At 48.8% G+C, this 26,085-nt stretch overlaps 1 protein-coding gene across 4 annotated transcripts in view; it reads left to right on the top strand.

The window, feature by feature from the left end:
• The window catches only part of LOC135224421 (E3 ubiquitin-protein ligase MARCHF5-like), a 110,563-nt gene that overhangs the window by 70,536 nt on the left and 13,942 nt on the right, over positions 1-26,085 (top strand). For all 4 annotated transcript variants that reach the window (XR_010316725.1, XM_064263405.1, XM_064263404.1 and 1 more), the window contains exon 5: positions 5,887-6,077. Coding sequence is in view for 3 of the 4 variants with exons in the window: in XM_064263405.1 (XP_064119475.1) it covers positions 5,887-6,077 (191 nt within the window). In the remaining variant the exon portion in view is untranslated. The remainder of the gene's footprint in view (positions 1-5,886; positions 6,078-26,085) is intronic.

Genomic DNA, 26,085 nt, shown 5'->3' on the forward strand with positions numbered 1-26,085 from the left:
CCGCGGCATAGCACTATAATAATGCTCTCCTGCTTATGCAAAGCGCAGCCTTATTTAGGGAAGGAAGCAGGCTGAGTGAGGGAATGGATGAGTTTGCTGGGGACCATTTCCTCACTGGAGAAGCTTGTTTTCCCCTCCCTGAATAAACAGCAATTCAGGTCTACATTTTTTTCCCTCACGAAGAAATTGGAATAACATCAAAGATCTAGTAATAATTCTAATTTTCTCTCAACGGCTTGAGGATCACCTCAGGTGATAGCGAGAGGGTGCCAGACATCCGAACAGAGGAACAGATGTTCTGGCACATTGTCTGAAAGAATTGGAAGCCAAACTGGTCGGCTCTCCAGTTCCTCGAAGGGTGAGTTTGGATCGAGTGGCCCAAATCATCTCGGATAATTTCTCAGCTCTCTCATAGCTCAAGAAGAGAGAGTTGGTTTATGGGCTTGGGCATGGAACGTAACGATCCTCAAGAGGTTCGTTAAACTAGTGCACGTCTGTGCGCGTCTTCTCGATCGAGGCAACAACTACTGACGTTCTGAGTAATCCTCACTTAGAAGTATGTCGAAAGTTGAGGAGAGACTGAGGGCGTCCTTTCGTTAAGTTTTTCGTAATATTGAAGACGAAGGAGCTTCCTCTTAAGTTGTTCCTTATTCATGATCCTAGAGGATTAGCTTTAGTCTCCACATGTTGGCCTCTAAGAGGTTGGATTCACAGAGGTCAGGTAATTCAGAGAATTGTCAAAGACCCTTCCCGAGAGAATCGTGTAATCTAACATCGTCACTTAGTGAAGTATCTAATATCTCTCCTCTCTGAGATCTGAAGGCGTTCATACTATCAGGAAGCGATAAGATCTTCAAGATTAAATGGCAGTCTCTTCGGCCAAGCAAGCAGTGCTGCCTATTTTCAGTGTTCAATTGGAGGGGGCCGTTTCTGGAGATAGGTGAAGGGCGGAAATGACTGTTCCTCCACCTCGACCTCTGTGAATTTCTTATGGTTCTATCTTTCCGTATGAAGTATGAGAGCTAGAAGTCCTAACTATTGTAGAATATGCAAATATGTTGTTGACGGCCTCTAGGCTCAGAGATTCGTTCTGTCCAAACAACAAAGCTTCCGATCTTTTGATCTTTGAGGTCTGGGGAGATCTTGAAATTCTCTGGATCGCAGGTTCTGGCATGGAACTTAGACGTAGTCTGAGTTTCTGATGCCAAAAGCATTTCGAACCTATCCTTTCTGCGAACTTAATACACGTGACCAGAAAGGCTAACATTCTAACCGCTCTAGCCACGGCAAAGAGGGTTAGTGAGGTTTTAGCCATCATCAGAGGTTTTAGCTTTAAAGGACATAATGCGGTCTGTCCTCTAAGCCTTCCGTTCTTGATAAAAACGAAAACCTGTCTAACCCTTGACCCGAAGGCTTGGAGACCAAGGGTATGGCACAAATTATTGGGCAAGGGCATTAGAGAGTCCTGTGCCCTGTCGGGTCTCTCAAGTTTTATCTTGATAAAACTATAGAAAGTCGAGGTCAACGGACAATCTGCGGTGTTCCGTAAAAAAAGACAGATCAGACTGGTTCATGTCCAAGAACACCCTGGCATTATAGTCAAGGAGTTCTTTTAAGAAGTCTCATTCATTATGTTTGCATAAAGATTTGAGATTTTTTCTTAATATGAATGCTCAAGAGGTGAGGGCGCGGCCTCGGAAGCATTTCAACCAGAGCATGGGACACTCAGTAACATCCTGAGTGGCCACGCTTTTAGCGAATCAACTCTGTGTTCGCTTCACCACTCCCGACGGGGGATGTGAAGAACGACATTTCCAGATCTGTAAGTCCTTCCAGGGACCATACAATATCCGTAGATATATTTAGTTGGGGCAGCAAGCAACACGAATCCTATCCTATAGAAAAGGGATAGGTATGCTTTTAACTTTGAAGGGTTGGTCGCTTGAGGCGCGTTCCTTTTCTTTAGCCTAGAAGTTATGGAACTAACTTTGGATAGGTTAGGTCAGGTGGTGTTTTAGCTTCGTTGCCCTCAGAAGTATGGTCATTGGTGGTAGTCACATTGTGGTCTCCGCCCCCGTTGACAGATCATCTAGAGCGCACCAGCATTACAGGTCTCTACCTCGCTGGCAACTCTAGTAACGCAGAAGCAGACTTTGGTGACAGTAATCACGAAGTCGGCTATGCTAACAGGTGAGGAACCAAGATGTATATCGTCTACTTAATTTAGTTTCCCAAAAATCCTATTCTGTCTCTTCCCACCATCCGAAGGTGGGATTCAGCTATATATATATCTGCAGGTAAGTTTCATGAACAAAATGTTATTGTTATAATACAATTAAGTTTGTTCATGCTTACCTGGCAGATATATATAATTAACCCTCTTACGCCGATTTGGACGTATTAAACGTCGAGTCAAAATGTCTCCCGTATGCCGATTGGACGTATCATACGTCGGCTCAAAAAAGTTTTTTAAAAATTCGCGGGAAAAATACTTATAGGCCTACCAGCCGAAAACTTTTGTATCACGCGCCTTGGGGGATGCTGGGAGTTCACGGATCAAGGCGTTGTTTTGTTTACAATCGCTACGCAGGCGCGCAAGCGCGAATTTCTTTCTTATCGCACTAAAAAGTATCAGTGACACATCTCGGAAATTATTTCGTCACTTTGACATAATTATTGCACCATTTTAAATTATCCTTTACATGAAGTATTATATATGAAAATGTGCGCAATTTCATGCACAATACAACTAAAAAATACTCATGATGTAGCTTTTATCAATTTTGAAATATTTTCATATAAATAACGATAAGTGCAAAAATTTCAACCTTCGGTCAACTTTGACTCTACAGAAATGGTCGAGAAACGCAATTGTAAGCTAAAATTCTTATATTATAGTAATATTCAATCATTTGCCTTCATTTTGCAACAAATTGGACGTCTCTAGCACAATATTTCGATTTATGGTGAATTTATGAAAAAACTTTTTCCTTACGTTCGTGCGATAACTCTTCCGATAAATTTTTTCGTGCGATTGTCCTAATGTTTGCAACTTTTAAATTTGCCGTTACATAAAGTTTATATATGGAAATGTGCGCAATTTCATGCACAATACAACAAAAGACAACCCATGGTTGTAGCTTTTATCAGTTTTGAAATATTTTCATATAATAACGTTAAGTGCAAAAATTTCAACTTCGGTCAGCTTTGACTCTACCGAAATGGTCGAAAAAAACGCAATGTAATCTAAAACTCTTATATTCTAGTAATATTCAATCATTTACCTTCATTTTGCAACGACTTGGAAGTCTCTAGCACAATATTTTGATTTATGGTGAATTTATGAAAAAAAAAAAAAATTACGTTCGCGCGGTAACTCTTCCGAAAAAATCAGAATTTTTTGTGCGATTGTCGAAATGTTTGCACCATTTAAAATTAGCTGTTTCATAAAGTTTTTATATATGAAAATGAAAATGCGCAATTTCATGTAGAATACAACTAAAAATGATTGAAGGTTGTAGCTTTTCTCTTTTTCGAAATATTTGCATATAAATCACGATAAATAGAAAAAAAACCACGTTCGGTCAAATTTGACTCTACCGAAATAGTTGAAAAACGCAATTGTAAGCTAAAACTCTTACGGCCTAGTAATATTCCGTCACGTTTCTTCATTTGAAACAAATTTGAAGTCTCTAAAACAATATTGTGATTTATGGTGAATTTTTGAAAAATATATTTACCTTCACTCCGCGCGCCGATTCGCGGCCGCAAGTCTCCGAAATACGTACATGGCATTATCCTAATATTTGCTCCTTTTCATATTAGGCCTTTTATAGAGTTTTCATATATCAAAATGTGCGCAAATTCATGAAGAATACAATAAAAAATAATTGAAGGTTGTAGCTTTTTCCATCTTCGAAATATGTGCATATGAAAAAATATATATTAAAATTTCGACATTCGGTCAAATTTAACTCGTCCGAAATGGTCGAAATCTGCAATTCTAATCTAAAACTCTTACAGTATCGTAATATTCAATCATTTGTCTTAATTTGAAACAAATTGGAAGTCTCTAGAACATTATTTAGAATTACGGTGAATTTTTTTGAAAAAATATTTTTTTTGCGTCCGCGCGTTACGAATTCGTACATCATTTTGTGATAATATTTTTTCTGGTTATTTTATTTTATTGTTTTACAATGTTTATATATATCAAAATGATCGCAATGTAGTGTACAATACAACGCAAAAAAAAGTAACTGGTTAGCTTTGACCGTTTTCTGCACAGCGTGATTTGAATACAATTATGTATGAATTTTTTTTTTTTTCGCTACCATATATCGCATTATTTACATATGATAATGATATTATTTTTCTTTTCTGATGGTTGCATTCTAAACTTCAGGCAATGACAAAAAAAGGAGCCAAAAATGAACTCTTAATCTCAAAAGTACGCGCGCTGTAATTTTTTGAAAAAATTATTTTTCCACTCGCGCTCACTCCAAACAGGCCCGGCATACGGGAGACGTTTTGATTTTTAGGGCTCCGGCTTAAGAGGGTTAAAGTGCCCACCCACCTCCCCTCAGGAGACAGTGGCACTGATAAAATATGAATAGAAATGGGAATAGTTCCTGATATCCGCCTCCCAGGCGGCGGGAATGGGTACTACCACCTGGCCGCCCACTGCGTGTGCCGCGAATTTTGAAATTCTGTCGGACTTCGGAGAATACAGCTATATATATATATATCTGCCAGGTAAGTATGAACAAACTTAATTGTATTATAACAATAACATTTTTAAGAGGTACGCCGGCCTCCCTCTTATTACTTGGGTCCAGAGGTCTGACCATTGATCCTGCGGCACATACCCCGATCATTGGGCAGAGGCTGGGATCCCTCCCTCTGCTCTTACGGCCAGGGAGGGAACCGGGAACCAGGTTGGACGAACACCAGTCTGTTCATGATCAGATTCACCCACCAAGAAGTGTCTTCCTATTGTTAAAGGACCGATGGTTTGTATTCGTATCAGAACAAATAACAATTTGTCAAAAATTGTATTTTTCCTAACTATACAAACCTGAGGTCCTTTACACATAGTCCCACCTTATGCCACCCCTCACTCTGTGTTTTCCTGGGCCTAAAGCAAAGTGAATCTTCACCTCCTAGTCGCGTGGTGCGCTGATTGTCGGACAAGCAGTTAACTACCGAACTCCCTTGTTCGAAGCTTACGACCGGTTCCAGCTGCCGCAAGTTACATTCCTATTGTTAAAGGGCCTCAGGTTTGTATAGTTAGGAAAAATACAATTTTCGACAAATTGTTATTTTTTTAGCGTTGAGGGTTAAAGCAATCAAATAGGGCGATTTCAAATTTTATGCATTTAATGTTACGACTTTTTTTTTTTTTATTATTATTATTATTATTATTATTATTATTATTATTATTATTATTATTATTATTATTCAATATTTGAACTGAGATTTGATGACGACTTCGTTTTGAAAATGTTTCGTAAGAGTTTTTCTGAAATTTGGCTACATGTGACATTTTCTTACTGTTTTGAAATATATGACAGACTTCACTCTTATGAAACATATTATGACCTTACTCTATGCAATAATTGCATTTGCACATTGAAATAATAGATAAATATGGAGCATGCTAGTTTACCAGTTAGTGAATTTTGAATGAAATACTATGGAGTGAATTTTGAATGAAATACTATGGAGTCATGGCGCATGAGATTTGAGCATCACTGTACTTTGTGAAATTTAGAAGACAAAGGTCCTAAAGGAATGGAAAGTTTTCAGCCAAACCTCCATTTTTATTATGTTTAATATCCATTGTAAAAGATGATTGGCAATGATAAAAATAATTTGGTTTCACAGGTTGTCGGTTACCAGGAGGGTATGGCACTAATGGAACAAGCTGATCCCCTTGTGTTGCTGGTGGGATTGCCAACGATTCCCATCTTCTTAATACTCGGAAAGATGGTTCGTTGGGAAGACAAAGTTTTGAGACTTATACGAGCATCAGTACAACGGCTTCCTTTTTTAAAGTACTTACTTCCAGCTTTTAGGTAAGCTGTTAAGATTTTATCAAAACTGTAGTCAGTTTTACGTCAATAAGTTGTTGAATATGTAAAATATTTCACTGATAATGTGAATTGGTTAGATTTTGCAACATTAAACAAAAGTTATTTTGCTTTTATACAAGAATGATTTTACATACAAGGTATGATCATTAGGTAGTTTGACCATACAGTGGAACCTCGACATACGAAAGTCCGTACTTATGAAAAATCCAAGTTACAAAAGCAATGACGAAGATTTTTTTGCTTCTGTATACGAAAACAATTCAGGTTACGAAAGGGTGTACTGTAAAGTCCGAGATTCGCCCCGACCGCCGAGAACAGTTTTAAAACTCGCCTGCCGCTAACTCAGTAGACTCGCCACCATCCTCCCACTCTCATTGGTCCCTGATGCTAGTCACCTCCGTAAGATCCTGCTCTCCCATTGGTCAGCATCTATCCCATCATGCCTCTACGTAAAGGCGTCGTTCGGCCACTTCATCGCATCAGCGCTATCGGACGCACACGGAATTCATTCGTTCACGTATACGTATTTCGTTAGTTAACGTAAATTCGTGTTGGTGATTTCGCTTTCTACTTGTACGTATACTTTATCGTTTTGTGTGTGAACTTACTTAACTTAATTAGCCATGGGTCCCAAGAATTTTGTTGAAGTTCACGGAAAGAAGAGGATGCTTTCCTTGGAGACTTAAATGGAGATAATTAAGAAGTATGAAGCTGGTATGCGGTTGAGTGTAAGGAATACGGCCAAAATCCGTTGATGATAGGCACAATTCTTAAGCAGAAGGAAGCCATCAAAGCAGCTACACCTTCCAAGGGCATTACTATTTTGTCCAACAAGAGGAGCCACGTGCATGATGAGATGGAGAGGCTGCTTCTTGTATGGATTAAAGGCAAAGAAATCACTGGTGATACGATAACCGAGACGGCAATCTGCCACAAGGCCAGCGCTATTTTCGGTGATCTGATTGCCCAGGCCGAAGACGACGGAGGAGAAGGGACATCGACTCCAACCCCAGACTTCAAGGCTTCTCGTGGGCGGTTTGACGAGATGACAATCATGGAAGGCTACAGCTCTCAGCAAGGTTTCAACTGTGACGAGACTGGCCTTTTTTGGAAAAAAAATGCCTCGTCGGACGTACATCATGGAGGAAGAGAAGCTACCCGGGCATAAGCCTATGAAAGACAGGCTTACGCTCGTACTTTGTTCCAATGCCAGTGGGGATTGTAAGGTCAAGCCCCTACTTGTGTATCATTCAGAGACCCCTCGAGCCTTCAAGGCCCACAAAGTGCTAAAGGAGAAGCTTCCGGTGATGTGGAGGGCTAATGCAAAAGCCTGGGTAACAAGACTTTTGTTCACCGAATGGGTAAATCTGTGTTTTGGCGCCTCCCTCTGAAATGTCTGCTGTTGTTAGACAATGCCCCTGCTCACCCTCCTGGCCTCGAGGAAGATATCCTACCGGAGTATTCTTTTATCAAGGTTCTTTATCTTCCGCCTAACTCCACCCCTCTCCTTGAGCCCATGGACCAGCAAGTGATATCGAACTTCAAGAAGCTGTATATGAAACATCTTTTCAAGAGATGTTTCGACATCACCGATACCACAAACCTCACCTTGCGTGAGTTTTGGAAAGAGCATTTTGATATCGTGATTTGCATCTGACTCATTGATCAAGCTTGGCAGGAGGTTTCGAGGTGAACCTTGAATTCTATGTGGAGAAAACCCTGGCCTGATGCCGTATCCGCCCAAGATTTCGAGGGATTCAACGTGGGCGAAGCTGATGCAGATTCAGAAACAGTTGACGATCCTGAAAGTTTCGCAAATCAGATCTTGACGAGATTGTTGCACTCGGCAAGTCCATGGGGCTGGTCGTCGACGAGGACGACATCAATGACCTTCTCGAGGAGCACCAAGAGGAGCTTATGACGGATAGCCTGAAGGAGTTGGAGGCCATGCAACATAACGTTGTTCAAGAAGAGTTCTCTAGCAGCGGCGAGGAGGAGGAGGACCCTCTGACAACGGCAGAAATTAAGGATGCTCTAGCTGCTTTTCATAAGGTGCAATCATTTGTAGAAAAGAGACACCCCGAAAAGGCTTACACAGGTCGGTATGACTTCGAACACAGTTTGATGACGTTTGCCCGAGTCGTTTCAGGAACATTGTGAAAAGTAGGCAGAAGCAATCTTCCTTGGATAGTTATTTGTTAAAGAGGCCTTTAGTAGTAAGCAAACAGGAAGATCCAAGTGATATGAAAAAGCAGAAAGTTGAAAGTGGTGAAGAAATAAAAATTTTGTAAAAAAAAAAAAAAAAAAAAAATTGTAAAGTATAAAAAAGTAAAAAATGTAAAAATAAAAAAAAATAAAAAAAATAAGAGAAATTTAATTTTAAGTGTTTTGTAAAGTTAAGTGTTAATGTTTTGTGCCATTTGTTAGTGTTTCGTAAAGTTAAGTGTTATGTTTTCTGCCATTTTTTAATGTGTTTCGTAAAGTTAAGTGTTCATGTTTTCTGCCATTTGTCCTCCTCTGTCGCCGCTTTCGGAGATCGCATCTCTCGAAAGGTAAGGTTCCACATTTTACTACATATGTACGTACAGTATTTCTTGTACCATGTACATTAATACACTTTATTTACAGGTATAGTATAGGTTATGTTAGGTATTGAATGGTCCAAATTGTTGTATTTCATTGTTTATTGGTCAATTTAGCTTTATTATAACATTTACTATGGTGTTTTTGTAGGGCTTGGAACAAATTAGGCCATTTACATGTAAAACATGTTTCAAGATACGAAAAAATCAGCACTACTGTACTGGGTATGATCATTAAGTAGTTTGACCTTATTTTGAATTGCTATAATATGAAACTTTTACATAAATTCTCTCATAAACATTTGTCAGTATTGATGATCATACAGATCTTTAGAAGTTGTTTTAGAATTTTAGCCTAGCCTAACTTTTGTTACACAAATGAATAATCTACCCACCTGTACACATTCTCCAACTCCAAAAATCTCCTTAGATCAACAACACAACAAGACTTACGACCCAACAATTCCTATCAGACAGAGAGCTCTCCCCTACCAACCAAACACCAACCGCACGTGTCTCCAACTGCCCCATGTTATTGTTTATATCCCACCGACGCCCTCCCCCCCCCCCCATCCCCCCCCCCCCCCCCCATCTTCTCTATAACGTCACAGCCTTTGACGTCACAACACAACTTAAATACATCAACAGACACCTTCTAGAATCAACCATATGCTGTCCATATATAAGACACCCACCATATTTCAACAATGCATAAAATGTAGTACCTCGAGATACGAAATTAATCCGTTCCGAGGCGCCTTTCGTATCATGAGGTTTTCGTATCTTGGACCACATTTTACATGTAAAATGGCTAATCCGTTCCAAGCCCTCCAAAAATACCCCAGTAAATTTCTTAATAAAGGTAAATTGACCTATAAACAATGAAATACTACAACAATTTGAACCATTCAATAAGTAACTTAATAATAAAAATGCAAAACCTGTAAATAAAGTGTGTATTAGTGTACAAGAAATATTATTACTGTAACGTAAAATATGACAATTTGTCCAAAATTGCATTTTTCCTAACTATACAAACCTGAGGTCCTTTTACAATAGGAAGGTACTAGCGGCAGCTGGATAGGTCGTAAGCTTTCGAACAAGGGGTTCGGTAGTTAACTGCTTGTCCGACAGGCGCGCGCGCGCGACTGGGAGGTAAACAAATCACTTTTGCTTTTGGCCCAAGCAAAAACTGCAGAGTGAGGGGTGGCATGAGGTGGGGCTATGTGTAAAAGGACCTCAGGTTTGTATAGTTAGGAAAAATGCAATTTTGGACAAATTGTCATTTGTTCCGACACGGCATACAAACCTTCGTCCTTTTACAATAGGAAGACTCACTTCTTGGTGGGGATGGAATCTGAGTCTTTTGTGAACAGACTGGTGTTCGCCCAACCTTGGAAGCCTCCCTGGTCGTAAGAGCGAGGGAGGGATCCAAGCCTCTGTCCGATTGATCGGGGTGTGCACCGCAGGATCAATGGTCAGACCTCTGGACGAGTACTAGAGAGAGGCAAGAAGCGTATCTCTTCGTACCAGCAATGTAAGAACTTGTTCCTGTACAGGAGCAAATATAAAGTCATGGGTTTGACTCTTGTAGGCATCCACTTCCCCCCCTTGTAGAAGGAAGTGGTGGATATTCTGCTCCTATCCCTAGTGAAAGGGATAGGATGGGGCTCTGTCATATAGCTCACCTGCATCTCGTCCTCATCCAGCGTAGTGACGACCGTGGCCCTCTGCCCACAGGTAGAGGAGGAGGAAAAGACGGGAAGAGGGAGCCAGTCACTCACTCATTCACACATCCATCCACACAGTCACACCAGGACTCGATGCTGTTTCAGCCTGCGAGGGTCTGGGTTAGCTACACAACTTGTTGAGCAGCCACCACGGGTCCCAAGGAAAAGGTATCCAAGGACCTGTGGGCAATATCCCGAAGGTAGAAGGACGTAAAGGTAGTCTGGTTAGACCAGACCCCTGCCTTCAGGACCTGCGCCACGGAGAAGTTCTTACGAAACGCCAACGAGGGGCCAATACTTCTGACTTCGTGAGCTCTCGGACGGACGTACGGATGTCGTCACTACCATCAGCTTCATACGCCCTCCTGATGACCTCACGCAGCCAGAATGAAAGAGTGTTCTTGGATACTTCTTTCTTGGTGACCCCGGTGCTAACGAAGAGGCGTCGACACTCAGCCTGAGGTGTCGAGTTCTCTTCAGATAGCGCCGTAGCGCCCTCACAGGACAAAGCAGCATCTCATCCGCATCATTATCGTGAAGTCCATTAGGGAGGGAATCGTGAATGACTCAAACCTGTCGTCAGGGATCGACGGTTTTTTTTCTGAGTCTTCGCAACGAAGTTCGGGACGAAATCGAGCGTCACGGATCCCCATCCCCTGGAGTGTCGTACATCATAGGAAAGACCATGAAGTTCCCCTACTCTCTTCGCCGATGCCAGGGCCAGCAAGAAGAGGGTCTTGAGGGTCAGATCCCTGTCTGAACGACACTCGGAGTGGCTCGAACGGCGTTCGAGTCAGACTCCTAAGTACGAGAGTCACATCCCACGCAGGGGGGCCTGAGTTCCCTGGGTGGGCAAGACCTTTCGAAGCTCCTCATAAGCAAGGAGATCTCGAACGAGTTCGAGATGTCCAATCCCCTCAGTTTCAGGACGAGCGCCAAGGCGGCTCTGTATCCTTTGACTGTGGGGACTGAGAGGAGCTTCTCTCGGCGAAGAAAAACGAGGAAATCCGCTACCTGCTGAAGAGTGGCTCTGAGAGGAGATAGACCAACCACAGAAGACGGCCCACTTCCCCTGGTACACAGCTGCAGAGGACTGACGGACGTTTCCAGCCATCTCTGTTGCTGCGCTACGAGAAAAGCCTCTCGTTCGCAAGAGATGGTGGATAACAGCCAGCCGTGAAGACGTATGGACTGGACTGCTCGGTGGTACCGCTCGACGTGTGGCTGGGCGAGAAGGTTGTGCCAAGGGGGAATCTCTCTCTGTTCTCCTGCGAGAAGAGCCAGCAGGTCCGGATACCAAATGGCCTGTGGCCATTTGGGAGCCACCAGGATCATCCTGAGATTCGGGGTGACCAGTGCTCGACTGATCACCTTGCGAATCAGGCTGAACGGGGGAAAGGCATAGACGAAGAGGTTGTCCCACGGGTGTTGAAGAGCGTCCTCTGCAGCTGCCCATGGGTCCGGCACGGCCGAGAAGAACACCTGGAGCTTCCTGTTGTGCCGGGTGGCGAACAGATCCACGACTGGTCGCCCCCACAGGTCGAAGAGCCTTTCCGCCACGTCCTGGTGTAGAGACCATTCGGTCCCTATCACCTGATCCCGACGGCTGAGCGTGTCTGCTACTACATTCCTCTTCCCTGGAATGTAGCGTGCCGACAGCTCTATTGAGTGTGCCTCGGCCCACTCGTGCACCTGCCGAGTCAACTGGTACAACGGGAGAGACACTAGGCCCCCCTGTTTGTTGACGTAGGCCACCACCGTGGTGTTGTCGCACATCAACACCATGAGTGTCCCATCAAGCGGGCCTCCTGAACTCTTGGAGAGCGAGGAACGCTGCCTTGAGTTCCAGTACATTGATGTGAAGGTGCTTGTCGTTCTCGTCCCACACTCCTGAAGTCAGCAACTCCTCCAGGTGTGCGCCCCATCCCTCGGTCGATGCGTCTGAGAACAGCTGCATGTCCGGGGGGGGGAGTGCGCAGAGGCACTCCTCTTAAGAGGTTCCTGTCGTCCAGCCACCAGGCTAGGTCCTGCCTCACCTCCTGTGTCAGTGACACTGGAAAGCTTGGGGATCCGTCGCCTGTGACCAACTCTCCTTTAGTCTCCACTGAAGAGACCGCAGGTGAAGACGCCCGTGAGGGACTAACTTCTCGAGTGACGACAGGTGTCCGATCACGACTTGCCATCGCTGAGCTACCTGTTCCTGCCGAGACAGGAACTGGTTGGCTGCCTCCCTGAATCTGCTGATCCGCGAGTCTGCGGGGAAGACTCGCCCTGCTACCGTGTCGATCAGCATACCCAGGTACTTCATCCTCTGCTTGGGCTCGAGATCGGACTTTTCGAAGTTCACAACGATCCCCAGATCGCGACAGAACTCGAGCAGTCGATCCCTGTCCTGTAGCAACTGCGAGCGGGAGCTCGCCAGGACTAACCAATCGTCGAGATACCTCATCAGACGTATCCTCCCGTGCGAATGGGCCCAAGCAGACACCAGAGTGAACACTCGCGTGAACACCTGTGGGGCGGTTGAGAGACCGAAGCAAAGTGCCCTGAATGGTACACCGTCCCGTCGAGGATGAAGCGGAGGTACTTTCTGGAGGACTGATGAATGGGTATTTGGAAATACGCATCCTTCAAGTCCACTGAAAGCATGAAATCGTTCTCCCTGATGGAGTCGAGCACTGAGCGTGCCGTCTCCATCGTGAACCGGGTCTGGCGAACAAACCGGTTCAGGGGAGAGAGATCTATCACCGGGCGCCAGCCTCCCGTAGACTTTTCCACCAGGAAGAGTCGACTGTAAAAGCCCGGTGACTGATCCGTGACGATTTCTACAGCTCTTGCTCAGCATGGTCTTGATCTCCTGTCTCAATGCTACGTCCTTCGATGACCCTGGAACGTACGACTGCTGTTGGACCGGGTTGGAGGTGAGGGGTGGCCGAGATTCGAAGGGTAATAGATATCCCTCCCGAAGGACATCTACAATCCAGGTCTCGGCGCCGTGCGCTGCCAAGTTGCCCAATGGCTGGCCAGGCACCCCCCCCACCCCCTTCCGGCAGCAGGTGAGGGGGAACGCCGTCCCTAGCGTTTCCCCCCTTTCTTCGACTTCTTCCCAGAGCCTCCACGGGAGGAGGAGGGCTGGTTACGGCTCCCCTTGGTAGAAGTCGAAGAAGACAGAGTCTTTCCCCGGGGCTTCGACGCAGCTACCGTCTTAGCCACCGAGGAAGCGCTAGCCGAGCTCTTAGACTTGGCCGCAGTCCGAGGCTGCCCAGAAGCCTTCGAGACTGCCTGGTGAACCAGACGGTCACTGTCGTCAGTGCGCCGTCTGTCCACCGCAGCGTCCACCATCTCTCCTGGGAAGAGACGTGGAACTCCGTAAAGGTCCGTTGCGAAGTCCCAACGCCGCTTCACGCCCGGCCGCCCTGGAAACCCGAGTAAGGACAGCGTCCCTTCGTCGGAGAACCAGGTTGGCCCACAGGTTCACCGTCTGGTGGGCAAGGAAGGAGATGGCTCTTCCTCCAGACTGGCAAAGTCTCCTGAAGGCCGAGTCATCTTCGGGAGAAATTCCCCCGGAGTTGGCTGCGACCTTAGATACTGTGAGGGACCACAGATCTAGCCAGGAGACGGCCTGGAAAGCTGCCATGGCGGTAGATTCCAGGCCGAGTGCCTCTTGCTGCGAGAACCACAGGTTCTCGGACAGGAGCTGCTGCAGAGACACACCTGGAGTCAGCCTGGCTAACTCCGGGTTCACCTGTTTGGGCGGCATCGGGTCTTCAGATGGCACGTAAAAACGCCGCTGTCGCAGCAGAGGAGGTGAAAGCAGCTTGCTCGACCTGCCAGACTTGAGCGAACCGTCTTGTCCGGAGACAAGCGATTCAACCTGGTCCAGCACTGAGTCCGCAAGCTCAGAACGCGGCAAACCCACCGTCGGTCTGGGTTCCCTCTTCGGGCCCCAGAACGACTCGAGCCGGGACGTGGGCTCGGATGGTGGGAGCGGCGATCCTTCCGGATCTCAGGAGTGACTGCGTCCTGCGGAGTCGGACCGTCCAGTCCCTCAAACAGGAGCATCTCCCGAGACCCTCCTCCCTCAAGGGGAGGAACAGCGACAGACCCCTCTCGGTCTCCTCCAACCACCTGTGCGTACGACCTGGCTGGCCCGAGAACCGTGCCTGGTACGTACGACGACGTGGTGGGATCCTGAGGGGCGCACCCCTCGCGATCACTCCTCAATACCTCGCCCCTCCCGGTGTAACCCGAGGAGGTTGAAGGTATGGGAGAGGCAGACCTGACGCTCCCTCCTCGCTCGCTGGCAGAACCAGCGGGTTTGGAAGACTGCAGGCGATCGCCAACCCGCGGTGGCGATCGAGCTGCAGACCTAGTCGAGCCGTCTCGCTGTGGAGAACGGCTGGACCGAGAACAGCGGCCCCGGTCTCGTGTGTCAGAGGAGCTGGTGCTGGTCGCCGTACCCGATCGCTCTCTGTGAGAGTGACGGTCAGGCGACCGGCGAGCTCCACTGTCACGGTGAGATCGGTGCGTATCCTCACGGTGCGTCAGTTCGCTGGTACCAGCCGTGGCTGGTGCCGGCGAACGGGGGGACCTCTTCCCAGCCTCAGCCCGTGGCCGGTCATGGACCGTCACGTCCGCCCAGGTAGCCAGCTGCTCGCCGCGAGAGCGAGAGCTGGTCTGGTGAGAGTCGCGTGAGCGGCTGTCACCAGTCTTCCGCTCCGTGCCGTGAACCTGACGCTGAGCGGACTCAGAGGTCTGGTTCTTGGCTGTACGGACGCTGTTAGGCGACCGTACACTCGGTACCTCTCGCGAACGAGAGGCCGAGACGGACCCTGCTGCTGTGGCCGAACCACTGACAGCAGGTGAGGAAGTGCCGGTGTTAGCCGGCACTCTTCTGGTCCCCGTAGTCTTCTTCCTTGCGGAAGAAGAGACGGGTCCTGCCCCCGAAGGAGCAGGGTGACCAGCGGAAGAACCCCCCGTCTCACCAGAGCGAGACGGGCCCTTAGAAGTTCCCGAAGGAGACTTCTTAGGGGGGGGGGAGGCGACCTTCTTCTTCTTCGGCGGGGGAGCCTTAGAAGAAGAAGGGGAAGAGGCGGCAGACGACGACGACGACGAAGAAGACGATGAAGACGACGACGACACCTCCTCCTCTTCTTCTTCTTCTTCGTCAACCTCCTCAGACCAACGTCAGATCTGTCATCCAGAGCGGAGCCGGGGCTGCTGTTGCCGAAGCAACAGGGCCCGGACGCACCTGTCCGAAACAGATCAGCATCGGGAGCAGCGGCGCCAGGAACAGGAACAACATCAGCAGGTGCAGGCATCACAGGAACGGCAGAAGAGACAGCAGGAGCAGGTACAGGAACGGCAGCAGTGGTCAACGTCACGTCCGTGGACAGCAGCTGGGCAGGTACGGCGGTACGGCAGACTGTGTAGGCGGTCCAGATGGGCGGACCAGCGGCACAGACATCCTAGGTACCGGTGGGAGGTCCAGGGGCGAGCTCTTCGGGCACACGAAGTCCGGTCGCGGCAGCACGGCAACCCGCAGTGAGCGGCATCACACTCCCCCGAGGTACGGCGACTGGCCCCTGCACCGATGTAGTGGGTGTCACAGAGACCGCGTGCGGGGTGTACACCAGGTGAGGAGGTGAAGCGTAGCCGGGTGTTGTAAGGGTCGTGGTGGTGGTCGTGACCGTAGCATGGGTGACCGCCACGGAGCCAGCGAGATGGTAGAGCAGCCCCTGGACACTCGGCACGCCCTGCAGCCCCAACGATGCCCACACCTGTCCGAGGTCATCCTTCGCGGCAACCGCACCTGAGGAGGCAAAAGTCGGGTGATTAGGGGGATCCTCTACCCGTTCGCGCGAAGACGAACGGATAGAGGACCCAGAGTACAACTCGACGTCAGGGTATCTAGCGCCCTCCTCCACACTCGACAAGTCAGGAGAGGAGAAGGACCTAGAAAACCCCCCCCGCCCCGAAGGGGAAGGCGCGGATACGTGGAAGTTGAGCGGGGCGGCAGGAAAGAAGACGAAGTGTCCGTCACAAAGGAGTCGCGGGAGAGCTTTCCGACGACTCCTTTGCAGGCCTTCGCTTCTTCCTGCCCTCATACAAAGTCCACTGCGCCTCCGACCAATTATTGCAAACATCACATGGCTCGGCTCGGGTGCACTCGCGCCCCCAACACCGAGCACACAAAATATGAGGGTCTATCTCCGGGAAAGAGCGGAACTTCCCGCATTTACGCCCTTCGGTACCCGGGCATAGTCTCCGTGGGGTAGCGAGGCGAGGAGATTCCATCATTAATCAATAACACTTCAAATAATATGAAAAGAGAGAAATGATTGTACTTACAATGAATTCTTTCATACACAAACACAACCATATACTCAAGAAAGCAAACGACGAGAAGCGGGCAGAGAGCGTCGAACACACACGTCCACTCGCTGTGAGGCCGAAAGCAAAAGTGATTTGTTTACCTCCCAGTCGCGCGCGCGCGCCTGTCGGACAAGCAGTTAACTACCGAACCCCTTGTTCGAAAGCTTACGACCTATCCAGCTGCCGCTAGTACCTTCCTATTGTAAAAGGACCGAAGGTTTGTATGCCGTGTCGGAACAAGTGGAAGCTTACCTTTCGAGTGAGGCTATCTCCGAAAGTGGCGGCAGAGGAGGAGGAGGACAAACGGCAGATACGTACACAACTTTATGAAACACAAAAAAATGTCAGAAAAACAAACTAAACTTTACAAAACACATTAACAAAACTGTAACACTTAACTTTACAAAAAACTTAAAATAAAATTTTTATTTTTTTTTTATTTTTACATTTCTTTTTACTTTTTATACTTTACATAATTTCAATTTCTTCACCACCGAATGGATGCCAGTCCGTTTACGGAATTTTTCAAACCACCCATGAGAAGCCTTGAACTCTGGGGTTGCCGTTGATGTCCCCTCTCCGCCGTCGTCTTCGGCTTGAGCAATCAAATTGCCGAAAATAGCGCTGGCCTTCTGGCAGATTGCCGTCTCAGTTATCGTATCACCATCAATTTCTTTGTCCTCGATCCATACAAGAAGCAGCCTTTCCATTTCATTATGCTATGGCTCCTCTTGTTGGACAAAATAGTCACGCCCTTGGAAGGTGTAGCTGCTTTGATGGCTTCCTTCTGCTTAAGGATGGTGCCTATCGTCAACGGATTTCGGCCGTATTCCTTAGCGATCACACTCAACCGCAAGCCAGCTTCATACTTTTTTATTATCTTCATTTTTGTCTCCATAGAAAGCATTCTCTTCTTTCTGTGAACTTCAGCAACTTTCTTGGGACCCATGACTATATGTACTGTACGTAATTAAGTTACATATGTAGTACGTATACTAATTAGGTTCTCACAACACGATAAAGTAGCACAACGAAATCACTAACGAATTTACGATACTAAACAAAATCGTTGGACCGAACGAATGCTGCATGCGTACGATAAAGCTTCAGGTGCGAAGTTGCCGAGTGAAGGCACGCCACCACGTAAGATGCATGATGGGAGGGATGCTGTCCAATAGGAGAGAAGGATCTCATGGCTTGGCTAGCATCAGGAACCAATGGGAGAGCAGGAAAATGGTGGCAAGTCTACTAGAACTAAGATGGCGGCACGCGCGCGAGTTTCAAAATTGTTATCGGGCGAATCTCGGACTTTCAGAAACCTTTCGTATCTTGAAAACTTTTCGTATGTAGAGCAGTAAAATTTTCGTGTCAGCTTTCGTATCTCGAGTTTTTCGTAAGTTGAGCATTTCGTATCTCGAGGTACCACTGTGCCAATAACAATTATACACTATATAATCACACTTATCTCTTTCTCCCTCCCCTCCGACTGTTTCCTAACCTAGTCCCCTCTTAATTTCCTTCATCCTCCAACTCTTTACCCTCTACATAATTTCCAATATATTCCTCTGAAACTCCTGCTTTAGTTAATACATCAGCCACTTGCTCCTTACCTTTCATCCATCTCACCCCCCTTTATTTCCCCCGATTCTATGGTTTCCCTTATTGCTGCAATATCTATTTTTAATCTCTTGCTACTTACACCAGTGCTCGATTTGATGGCGGTCATTAGTATTTTACTATCAGTGTTAATCAAAGCTTCTAAATTTCTCCCTCCTACTACCTCTTCCCACAAATGCTTGAAATATATCAATCTTTCTATAGCTTCCCCAACACTCGGGGCTTCAGCCTCAATGGTGGATTTTGCCAATCTCCTGGATTTCCTAGACTTCCACCATATGGGACTTCTCCTCTTCCCATCTGTCAAGGAAATAATATAGCCCAGTTGAGTATGGCCATCTTCTGTTTCCAAATGAAACATCTGCATTGGCTTCCCAATAAATCTTTTCTTCTTCCATCTCACTTATTGTAACTTCACCCACAATTTTAATAAGCTTCTTCATATCCTGAGTTTTTCCATCTTTAAATGCTTTACTTAATTCACTAACATCATATGATATTTCTGGCATGGTATGTAGTGATACCCAATTCAGCTGCCCTACCACAGACCTACTATACTCAGTTAACTCCTTTTGTTCTAGCACTCTATTACCCATGTATCTTCTAGCCTCTGGTTCTCTTATAGAATTTATATACTGCCACTGATTAAGGGAAAATCTATTCTCCTTCTGCTCTGTTACTACTCCTATATACTTGAACCTTTTACTCTCTTGTTCTCCCACTTGCAATTTCCCTTTCAATTTCCCAATCGTTTCCTTTAAGAATCCTTCAGTTCCTCCATAGCAAAAATCATCTACATGGGTACACAAAATGCCATTCAGTTTATTGTCCTTTTTCCAAAAGAATATATTAGGTTCCAGTCTACTTCTCTCACCCTGTAGCTCCTTCACTACTTTCACCACTTTACAATACCATGTTTTCGCTGTGTCCTTGAGCCCATATACAGTTTTCTTCAACTTCCATGATCTCCTCCAACCATCTTCCCTAGGTGGCTTTAAATACACTTCTCTTTGTATCTCATCACCTTGTAAATATGCAGTTTTGACATCCAAGTATAACAATTCCAATTTTTCACCTTTTATTATGGTTAGACAGAATTTTAAAACTTCAGCATTGCATGTGGGAGCGTCCTTTTCCCACTGCCAGCTCTTCTTCAAACCCTCTAGCTACCAATCTTGATTTACATATCCTTTCCCACCCTTTCATCTTTTCAGTTACTATCCATCTCGTAGATATATAGCTTTTTGTCCAACATCATTTACCTCCTCATATACCTGGTTATCTCTCCTACTCTCAAGTTCTTTTTCTTTAGCTTCCATTATGCTTCTATTTTCAAATCCCAGCAACACCTCCTCTTCATATTCAATTTTTTCTACCTGACTATAATCCCTCAAGTTAACCCACCCTTTGTCCCCTGACTGTGAGTCTTGTACATTGTACGAATCAGCCCATGCTTGGCTTGATCTTTTTCCTGCAAGACCTAATATAGTCCATTCTTATACTTGTCCTGTATCATTGTTTATAGCTCTAAACTCTATTTCCCTTTTTGAAATTTGGTATCTCATCCATTAACTCGCCTTCTATTGACCCACTTTCCCCAGTATCTTCCACTGTTTCCTCTACCATATCTCTCTCTATAGCCTCCTCTGTGTCTGCATTCCTTCTCCCACCTACTATTATCTTCTCTCCTTCTTGCCAATCTTCATTCCCTTCATTTGGGCCATCTGATCTACCTTGCACACCATGGGATTTATCTATTCTAGTGGATATCTCTTCTGTATCTGGTGATCATCGTTGAATCCTAGTCACATGTATCCTAGCTACTTCTCTTAAAGAATCCCCATGTTTGACTATTATTGTTTTCCCTGATACTCCCACTACCTGAGCAGGTCCTCTCCATTCATTTTCATTTTCCTTCTTATAGAATACCTCACCTCCTACCACTGCTTCTTCAAATTTATGTTCTCTGATGTTTTTGTTTAACGCTATTCTTATTTTATTACATGACTCATTTGTTCCGATACGTAATACAAACCATCAGTCCTTTAACAATAGGAATGTAGCTTGCGGCAGCTGGAACCGGTCGTAAGCTTCGAACAAGGGAGTTCGGTAGTTAACTGCTTGTTTGACAGACTGGGAGGTGAAGATCCACTTTGCTTTCGGCCGCGCTGGGTGACAGACGTGTTCTCCACTTCTCTCTGCCCGCCTTTCGTCGTATGCTTTGTTTTTTCAATTTTGGTTTGCTATTCTTGTGTGATTGTGTAAAATACTGTAAGTACTTATGCTTTTGTATTTTATTACCATTATTATGGATTCTCGTGAGCTGGAGAGTTCCCCACGCCCCCCCATCAGCCGCAGACTATGCCCTGGTGTGGAGGGCTGTAAGTGTGGGGCCTTCCACTCCTTTCCTGAGGGTGACCCTCATGAATTATGTGCTCGGTGTCGGGGGCGCGAATGGTCTCGCACCGAGCCCTCTGATATTTGTTGTTTGTGGTCAGAGGAGCAGTGGGCGCGGTATGAGGGGAGGAGGAAGCGACGTAAGCCTGCCAGGGAGTCATCGGAAAGTTCTCCGGCTACTCCCCTGGTCATGGACACGTCATCTTCTTTCCTTCCCCCATCTCAACTCCCACGTATAGCTCCTTCCCTTTTAGGGGGGGGGTTGTTTCTCGCTCCTTCTCTTTGCCCGATCCGTCGAGCATAGAGGAGGGGGCGAGATACCCCGACATTCAGTTGTACTCAGGGTCTTCCGTTCGCTCAGGGTGGGACTTGTCTCCCCCCCGGGTGAGGGGGAACCCCCCTACTAACCCAACCTTTGCCTCCGCAGGTGTGCCTGCCGCGGGTGACGACCTTGGCCAGGTTTGGTTCTCGCTGGGTCTCCAGGGGACACCGAGTGTTCGGGGGCTGTTGCATCACCTGGCGAGTGGCTCAGCACCAGTAACGCACGGTCCAGTAACCACCACTACCACCACCGTCTCGACCCCGGGGTATGCCGCCCCTCCTCACCTTGTTTACACTCAACATGTGATTATGGTAACACCTTCAGCTGCTGTTCAGGCGCCGCTTCCAGGTATTCCGAGGAGGGTCATGACAACGCCGCCCGGGTACACTGTTCTCGCCTCAGCCCCCGACTTCCGGTGCCCCAAAAGCTCGCCCCTGGACCTGCCGCCAGTACCCAGGATGTCGCTGGCCGCTGCCCCGCCTCCTGCCATACCTGGACCAGCCCCGGCCAACGTCGTTCCTGCCCATGGTGTTACTGTTCCAGTCACAGGTCCTTCCGGACAGGTGCAGCCAGGCAGTGTTGCTTCGGCAACTGCCCCGGCTCCGTCCTGGATGGAGGACCTGACGACTGTCCTGAGGAAGCTGACGAAGAAGAAGAGGAAGAGGAGGAAGGTGTCGTTTTCATCTTCATCGCCGTCTGCTGCCGCCTCTTCCCCTTCGACTTCCAAGGCTTCACAGCCAAGGAAGAAGGAAGGCCGCCTCCTCCCCCCCGAGAAGTCTCCTTCGGGAACTTCCAAGGGCCCGTCTCACTCCGGTGTGATGGGGGGGCCTTTTGCTGGTCCTCCCGAAGGGGCCCGTCTCTCCTTCCGCAAGGAAGAAGAAGACTGGGACCAGAGGGGTACCGGCTAACACCGGTACCTCCTCACCTGGTGCTAGGGGCTCTGCCGCTACATCAGGTTCCGTCTTGGCCTCTCGTTCACGAGAGGTACCGTGTGTGCAGTCGCCCACGGGTGACCGTGCAGACAAGGCTCAGGCTTCCTAGTTTGCTTGGCACCAGGACTGAGGCACGGACCGATAGACTGGTGAGAGTCGCTCAGGTGACTCCCGCCAGACCAGTGATCGCTCTCGTAGCGATCCGCTGGTACCCAGGGTTGATGCGACGGTCGCCGGCAGCACAACGCGCTGCGAGGACAGGCCCCGCTCCCACTGTGACAGCGGACTCTGCCGATCCCCTGACCGGTGCTCCCACAAGGACCGGGCGGGTAGGGGGAACAGCAGCAGCTCCTCTGATGCTCGGGACCGGAGCCGCTGTTCTTGGTCCAGCCGCTCTCCCCCGGAGAGCCGGGCGACCAGGCCTGCAGCTCGATCGCCTGCAGCCCCCCAAGCACACCGGTTCTGCTGGTGGGCAAGGGCGGAGCGTCAGGTCTTATTCTCCGATCCCTTCAACTTTCTCGGGTTACACCAGGAAGAGCGAGGCGAACCGGAGTGATCGTGGGGAGCGCGCTCCTCACAGTCCCACCACGACGCCCTACAAGCCTGGCACGGTCTTAGGACCAACCAGATCGTATGCGCAAGTGTCCGGAGGAGACCAGGAGGGGTCTGTTGCAGTTCAGGAGGAGGGTCTCGGGAGGCGCTCTTGCTGGAGGGACTTGACGGTCCGACTCCACAGGACGCAGTCATTCCCGAGATCCAGAGGTCGTTTTCGGAGGTTCTTGCGCTGATTCATCAGCACAACGACCTCGGGGAAGGATCGCCGCTCCCACCTTCTGAGCCTACATCCAGGCTCGAGTCGATCTGCTCTGGCTGACTTGGTGCTGGGCCAGGTGGACTCTCTCGTCTCCGGACAGGAGTGTTCGCTACTGTCTGGCAGGTCTTCCAAGCTACTTCCCCCGCCTCTACTGCGACAGAGAAGATTCTACGTGCCATCAGAGGACCCTATGCTGCCCAAACAGGTGAACCCAGAGCTAGCTAGGCTAACTCCCGGGGTGTCTCTGCAGCAACTTCTGTCGGAGAACCTATGGTTCTCGCAGCAAGAGACACTTGCCTTGGAATCGACCGCCATGGCGGCATTCCAGCCAGTCTCCTGGCTAGACCTGTGGTCCCTCACAATGACTAATGTCGCGGCCACCTCGGGGAACATCACTCCTGAAGGTGACCCGGCTTTCGGGGGAGTGTGCCAGTCTGGAGGTAGAACCATCTCCTACCTAGCCCACCAGATGGCAAACCTGTGGGCCAACCTGGTTCTTCGGCGTAGGGACACAGTCCTCACCCGAGTGACCAGGGCGGCTGGGCGTGAGGCAGCTCTGAGTCTTCGCAACGGACCTGTGCGGAGTTCCTCCTCTCTCTTCCCAGGAAAGATAGTGGACGCTGCAGTGGAACAACGGCGCACTGACGACAGTGACCGTTTAGTCCACCAGGCAGTCTCGAAGGCGTCTGGGCAGCCTCGAGCCTCTTGCGGCCAAGCCCAAGAGTTTGGTTAGCGCTTCCTCTGCGGCCAAGACGATCGCATCGTCGAAGTCCAGAGCAAAGACTGCCTTCGGCTTCTTCAAGGAGCGACCGTCACCAGCCCTCCTCCCAGCCCTCCTTCTCATGAGGGGGAGCTGGGAAGAAGTCGAAGAGAGGTGGGAAACACTAGGGACGGCGTTCCCCCTCACCTGCTGCTGGAAGTTGGGGGGTGCCTGGCTAGCTATTGGGCAACATGGCAGCGCTAAAAAGCAGAGACCTGGATAGTAGACGTCCTTCGGGAGGGGTATCTACTACCCTTCGAGTCTCAGCCACTCCTCACCTCCAACCCGGTCCACCTTCAGACTTACGTTTCCGGATCATCCAAGGACGTAGCACTTCGGCAGGAAGTCCAAGCCATGCTGAGCAAAGGAGCTGTATGGAGATCGTCAGGGATCGGTCACCGGGCTTCTACACCCATCTTTTCCTGGTGGAGAAGTCTTCGGGGGGCTGGCGCCTGGTGATAGATCTCTCTCCCCTGAACCGATTCGTTTGCCAGTCTCGGTTCACGATGGAGACGGCACGCTCCGTGCTCGACTCCATCAGGGAGAACGACTTCATGCTTTCAGTGGACTTGAAAGATGCGTATTTCCAGATACCCGTTCATCAGTCCTCCAGGAAGTACCTCCGCTTCATCCTCGACGGGACGGCGTACCAATTCAGGGCACTTTGCTTCGGTCTCTCAACCGCCCCACAGGTGTTCATGCGAGTGTTCACTCGGGTGTCTGCTTGGCCCCACTCTTCAGGGATACGTCTTTTGAGGTATCTCGACGACTGGTCAGTCCTGGCGAGTTCCCACTCGCCGTTGCTACGGGACAGGGATCGACTCCTAGTGTTCTGCCGCAATCTGAGGATCGTTGTAAACTTTGAGAAGTCAGATTTCGAGCCCAAGCAGAGGATGAAGTACCTGGGTATGCTGATCCATACGGTAGCAGGGCGAGTCTTCCCCGCAGACTCACGGATCAGCAGATTCAGGAAGGCCGCCAACCAGTTCCTGTCTCGGCAGGAACAGCCAGCTCAGCAGTGGCAGGTCGTGATCGGCCACCTGTCGTCACTCGAGAAGTTAGTCCCTCACGGGCATCTTCTGCGGTCTCCAGTGGAGACTAAAGGAGAGTTGGTCACAGGCAAGAGACCCGCCATACTTCCCCGTGTCCCTCACGGAGGAGGTGAGGCAGGACCTCCTCGTAAGAGGAGTGCCTCTCCGCACCCTTCCCCGCCGGAGATGTTGCTGTTTTCAGACGCGTCAACCGACAGATGGGGCGCACACCAGGGGCAGTTGCTGGCTGCAGGCGTGTGGGGTCATTATGACAAGCACCTTCACATCAACGTACTGGAGCTCAAGGCAGCGTTTCTCGCTCTCCAAGAGTTCCAAGACCGTCTGATGGGACACTCGGTGGTGTTGATGTGCGACAACACCACGGTAGTGGCATACGTCAACAAACGGGGGCCTAGTGTCCCTCCCGTTGCGCCAGTTGACGTTGCAGGGAAGAGGAATGTAGTAGCAGATAAGCTCAGCCGTCAGGATCAGGTGATAGGGACCGAATGGTCCCTACACCCAGACGTGGCAGAAAGGCTCTTCAACCTGTGGGGGCGTCCAGTCGTAGATCTGTTCGCCACCCGGCACAACAGGAAACTTCAGGTTTTCTACTCGACTGTGCCGGACCCATGGGCAGCTGCAGAGGACGCTCTTCAACACCTGTGGGACAACCTCTTCGTCTATGCCTTTCCCCCATTCTATCTGATTCGCAAGGTGATCAGCAGAGCGCTGGCACCCCCCATTTGGTATCCAGACCTGCTGGCTCTGCTTGCGAAAGCACCGAGAGAGATTCCCCCTTGGCACAACCTTCTCATTCAGCCACACGTGGAACGGTACCACCAGTCAGTCCAGTCCCTTCATCTTCACGGCTGGCTGTTATCCACCATCTCTTGCGAGCGAGAGGCTATTCTCGCCGAGCATTAACAGAGATGGCTGGGTATATCAGACAGTTCTCTGCAGCTGTGTACCAGGGAAAGTGGGCCGTCTTCTGTGGTTGGTGTCGTAGACAGTGTTTATCTCCTCTCGGAGCCACTCTTCAGCAGGTAGCGGATTTCCTCGTTTTTCTTCGCCGAGAGAAGCTCCTATCCGTCCCCACAGTCAAAGGATGCAGGGCCGCCTTGGCCCTAGTCCTGAAACTGAGGGGAGTGGATATCTCGAACTCATTCGAGATCTCCCTGCTAATGAGGAGCTTCAAGAGGTCTTGCCCAGCCAGGGAACTCATGCCCCCGTGGTGGGATGTGACTCTCGTCCTTAGGAGTCTGACTCGAAGTCCCTTCGAGCCACTCCGAGAGTCGTCAGACAGGGATCTGACCCTCAAGACCCTCTTCTTGCTGCCCCTGGTATCGGCGAAGAGAGTAGGGAAACTTCATGGTCTTTCCTTTGACATGAAGCATACCAGGGGATGGGGATTTGTGACGCTCGATTTCGAC

Source organism: Macrobrachium nipponense, chromosome 12, assembly GCF_015104395.2.
Source record: "Macrobrachium nipponense isolate FS-2020 chromosome 12, ASM1510439v2, whole genome shotgun sequence".
Taxonomy (NCBI): Eukaryota; Metazoa; Arthropoda; class Malacostraca; order Decapoda; family Palaemonidae; genus Macrobrachium; species Macrobrachium nipponense.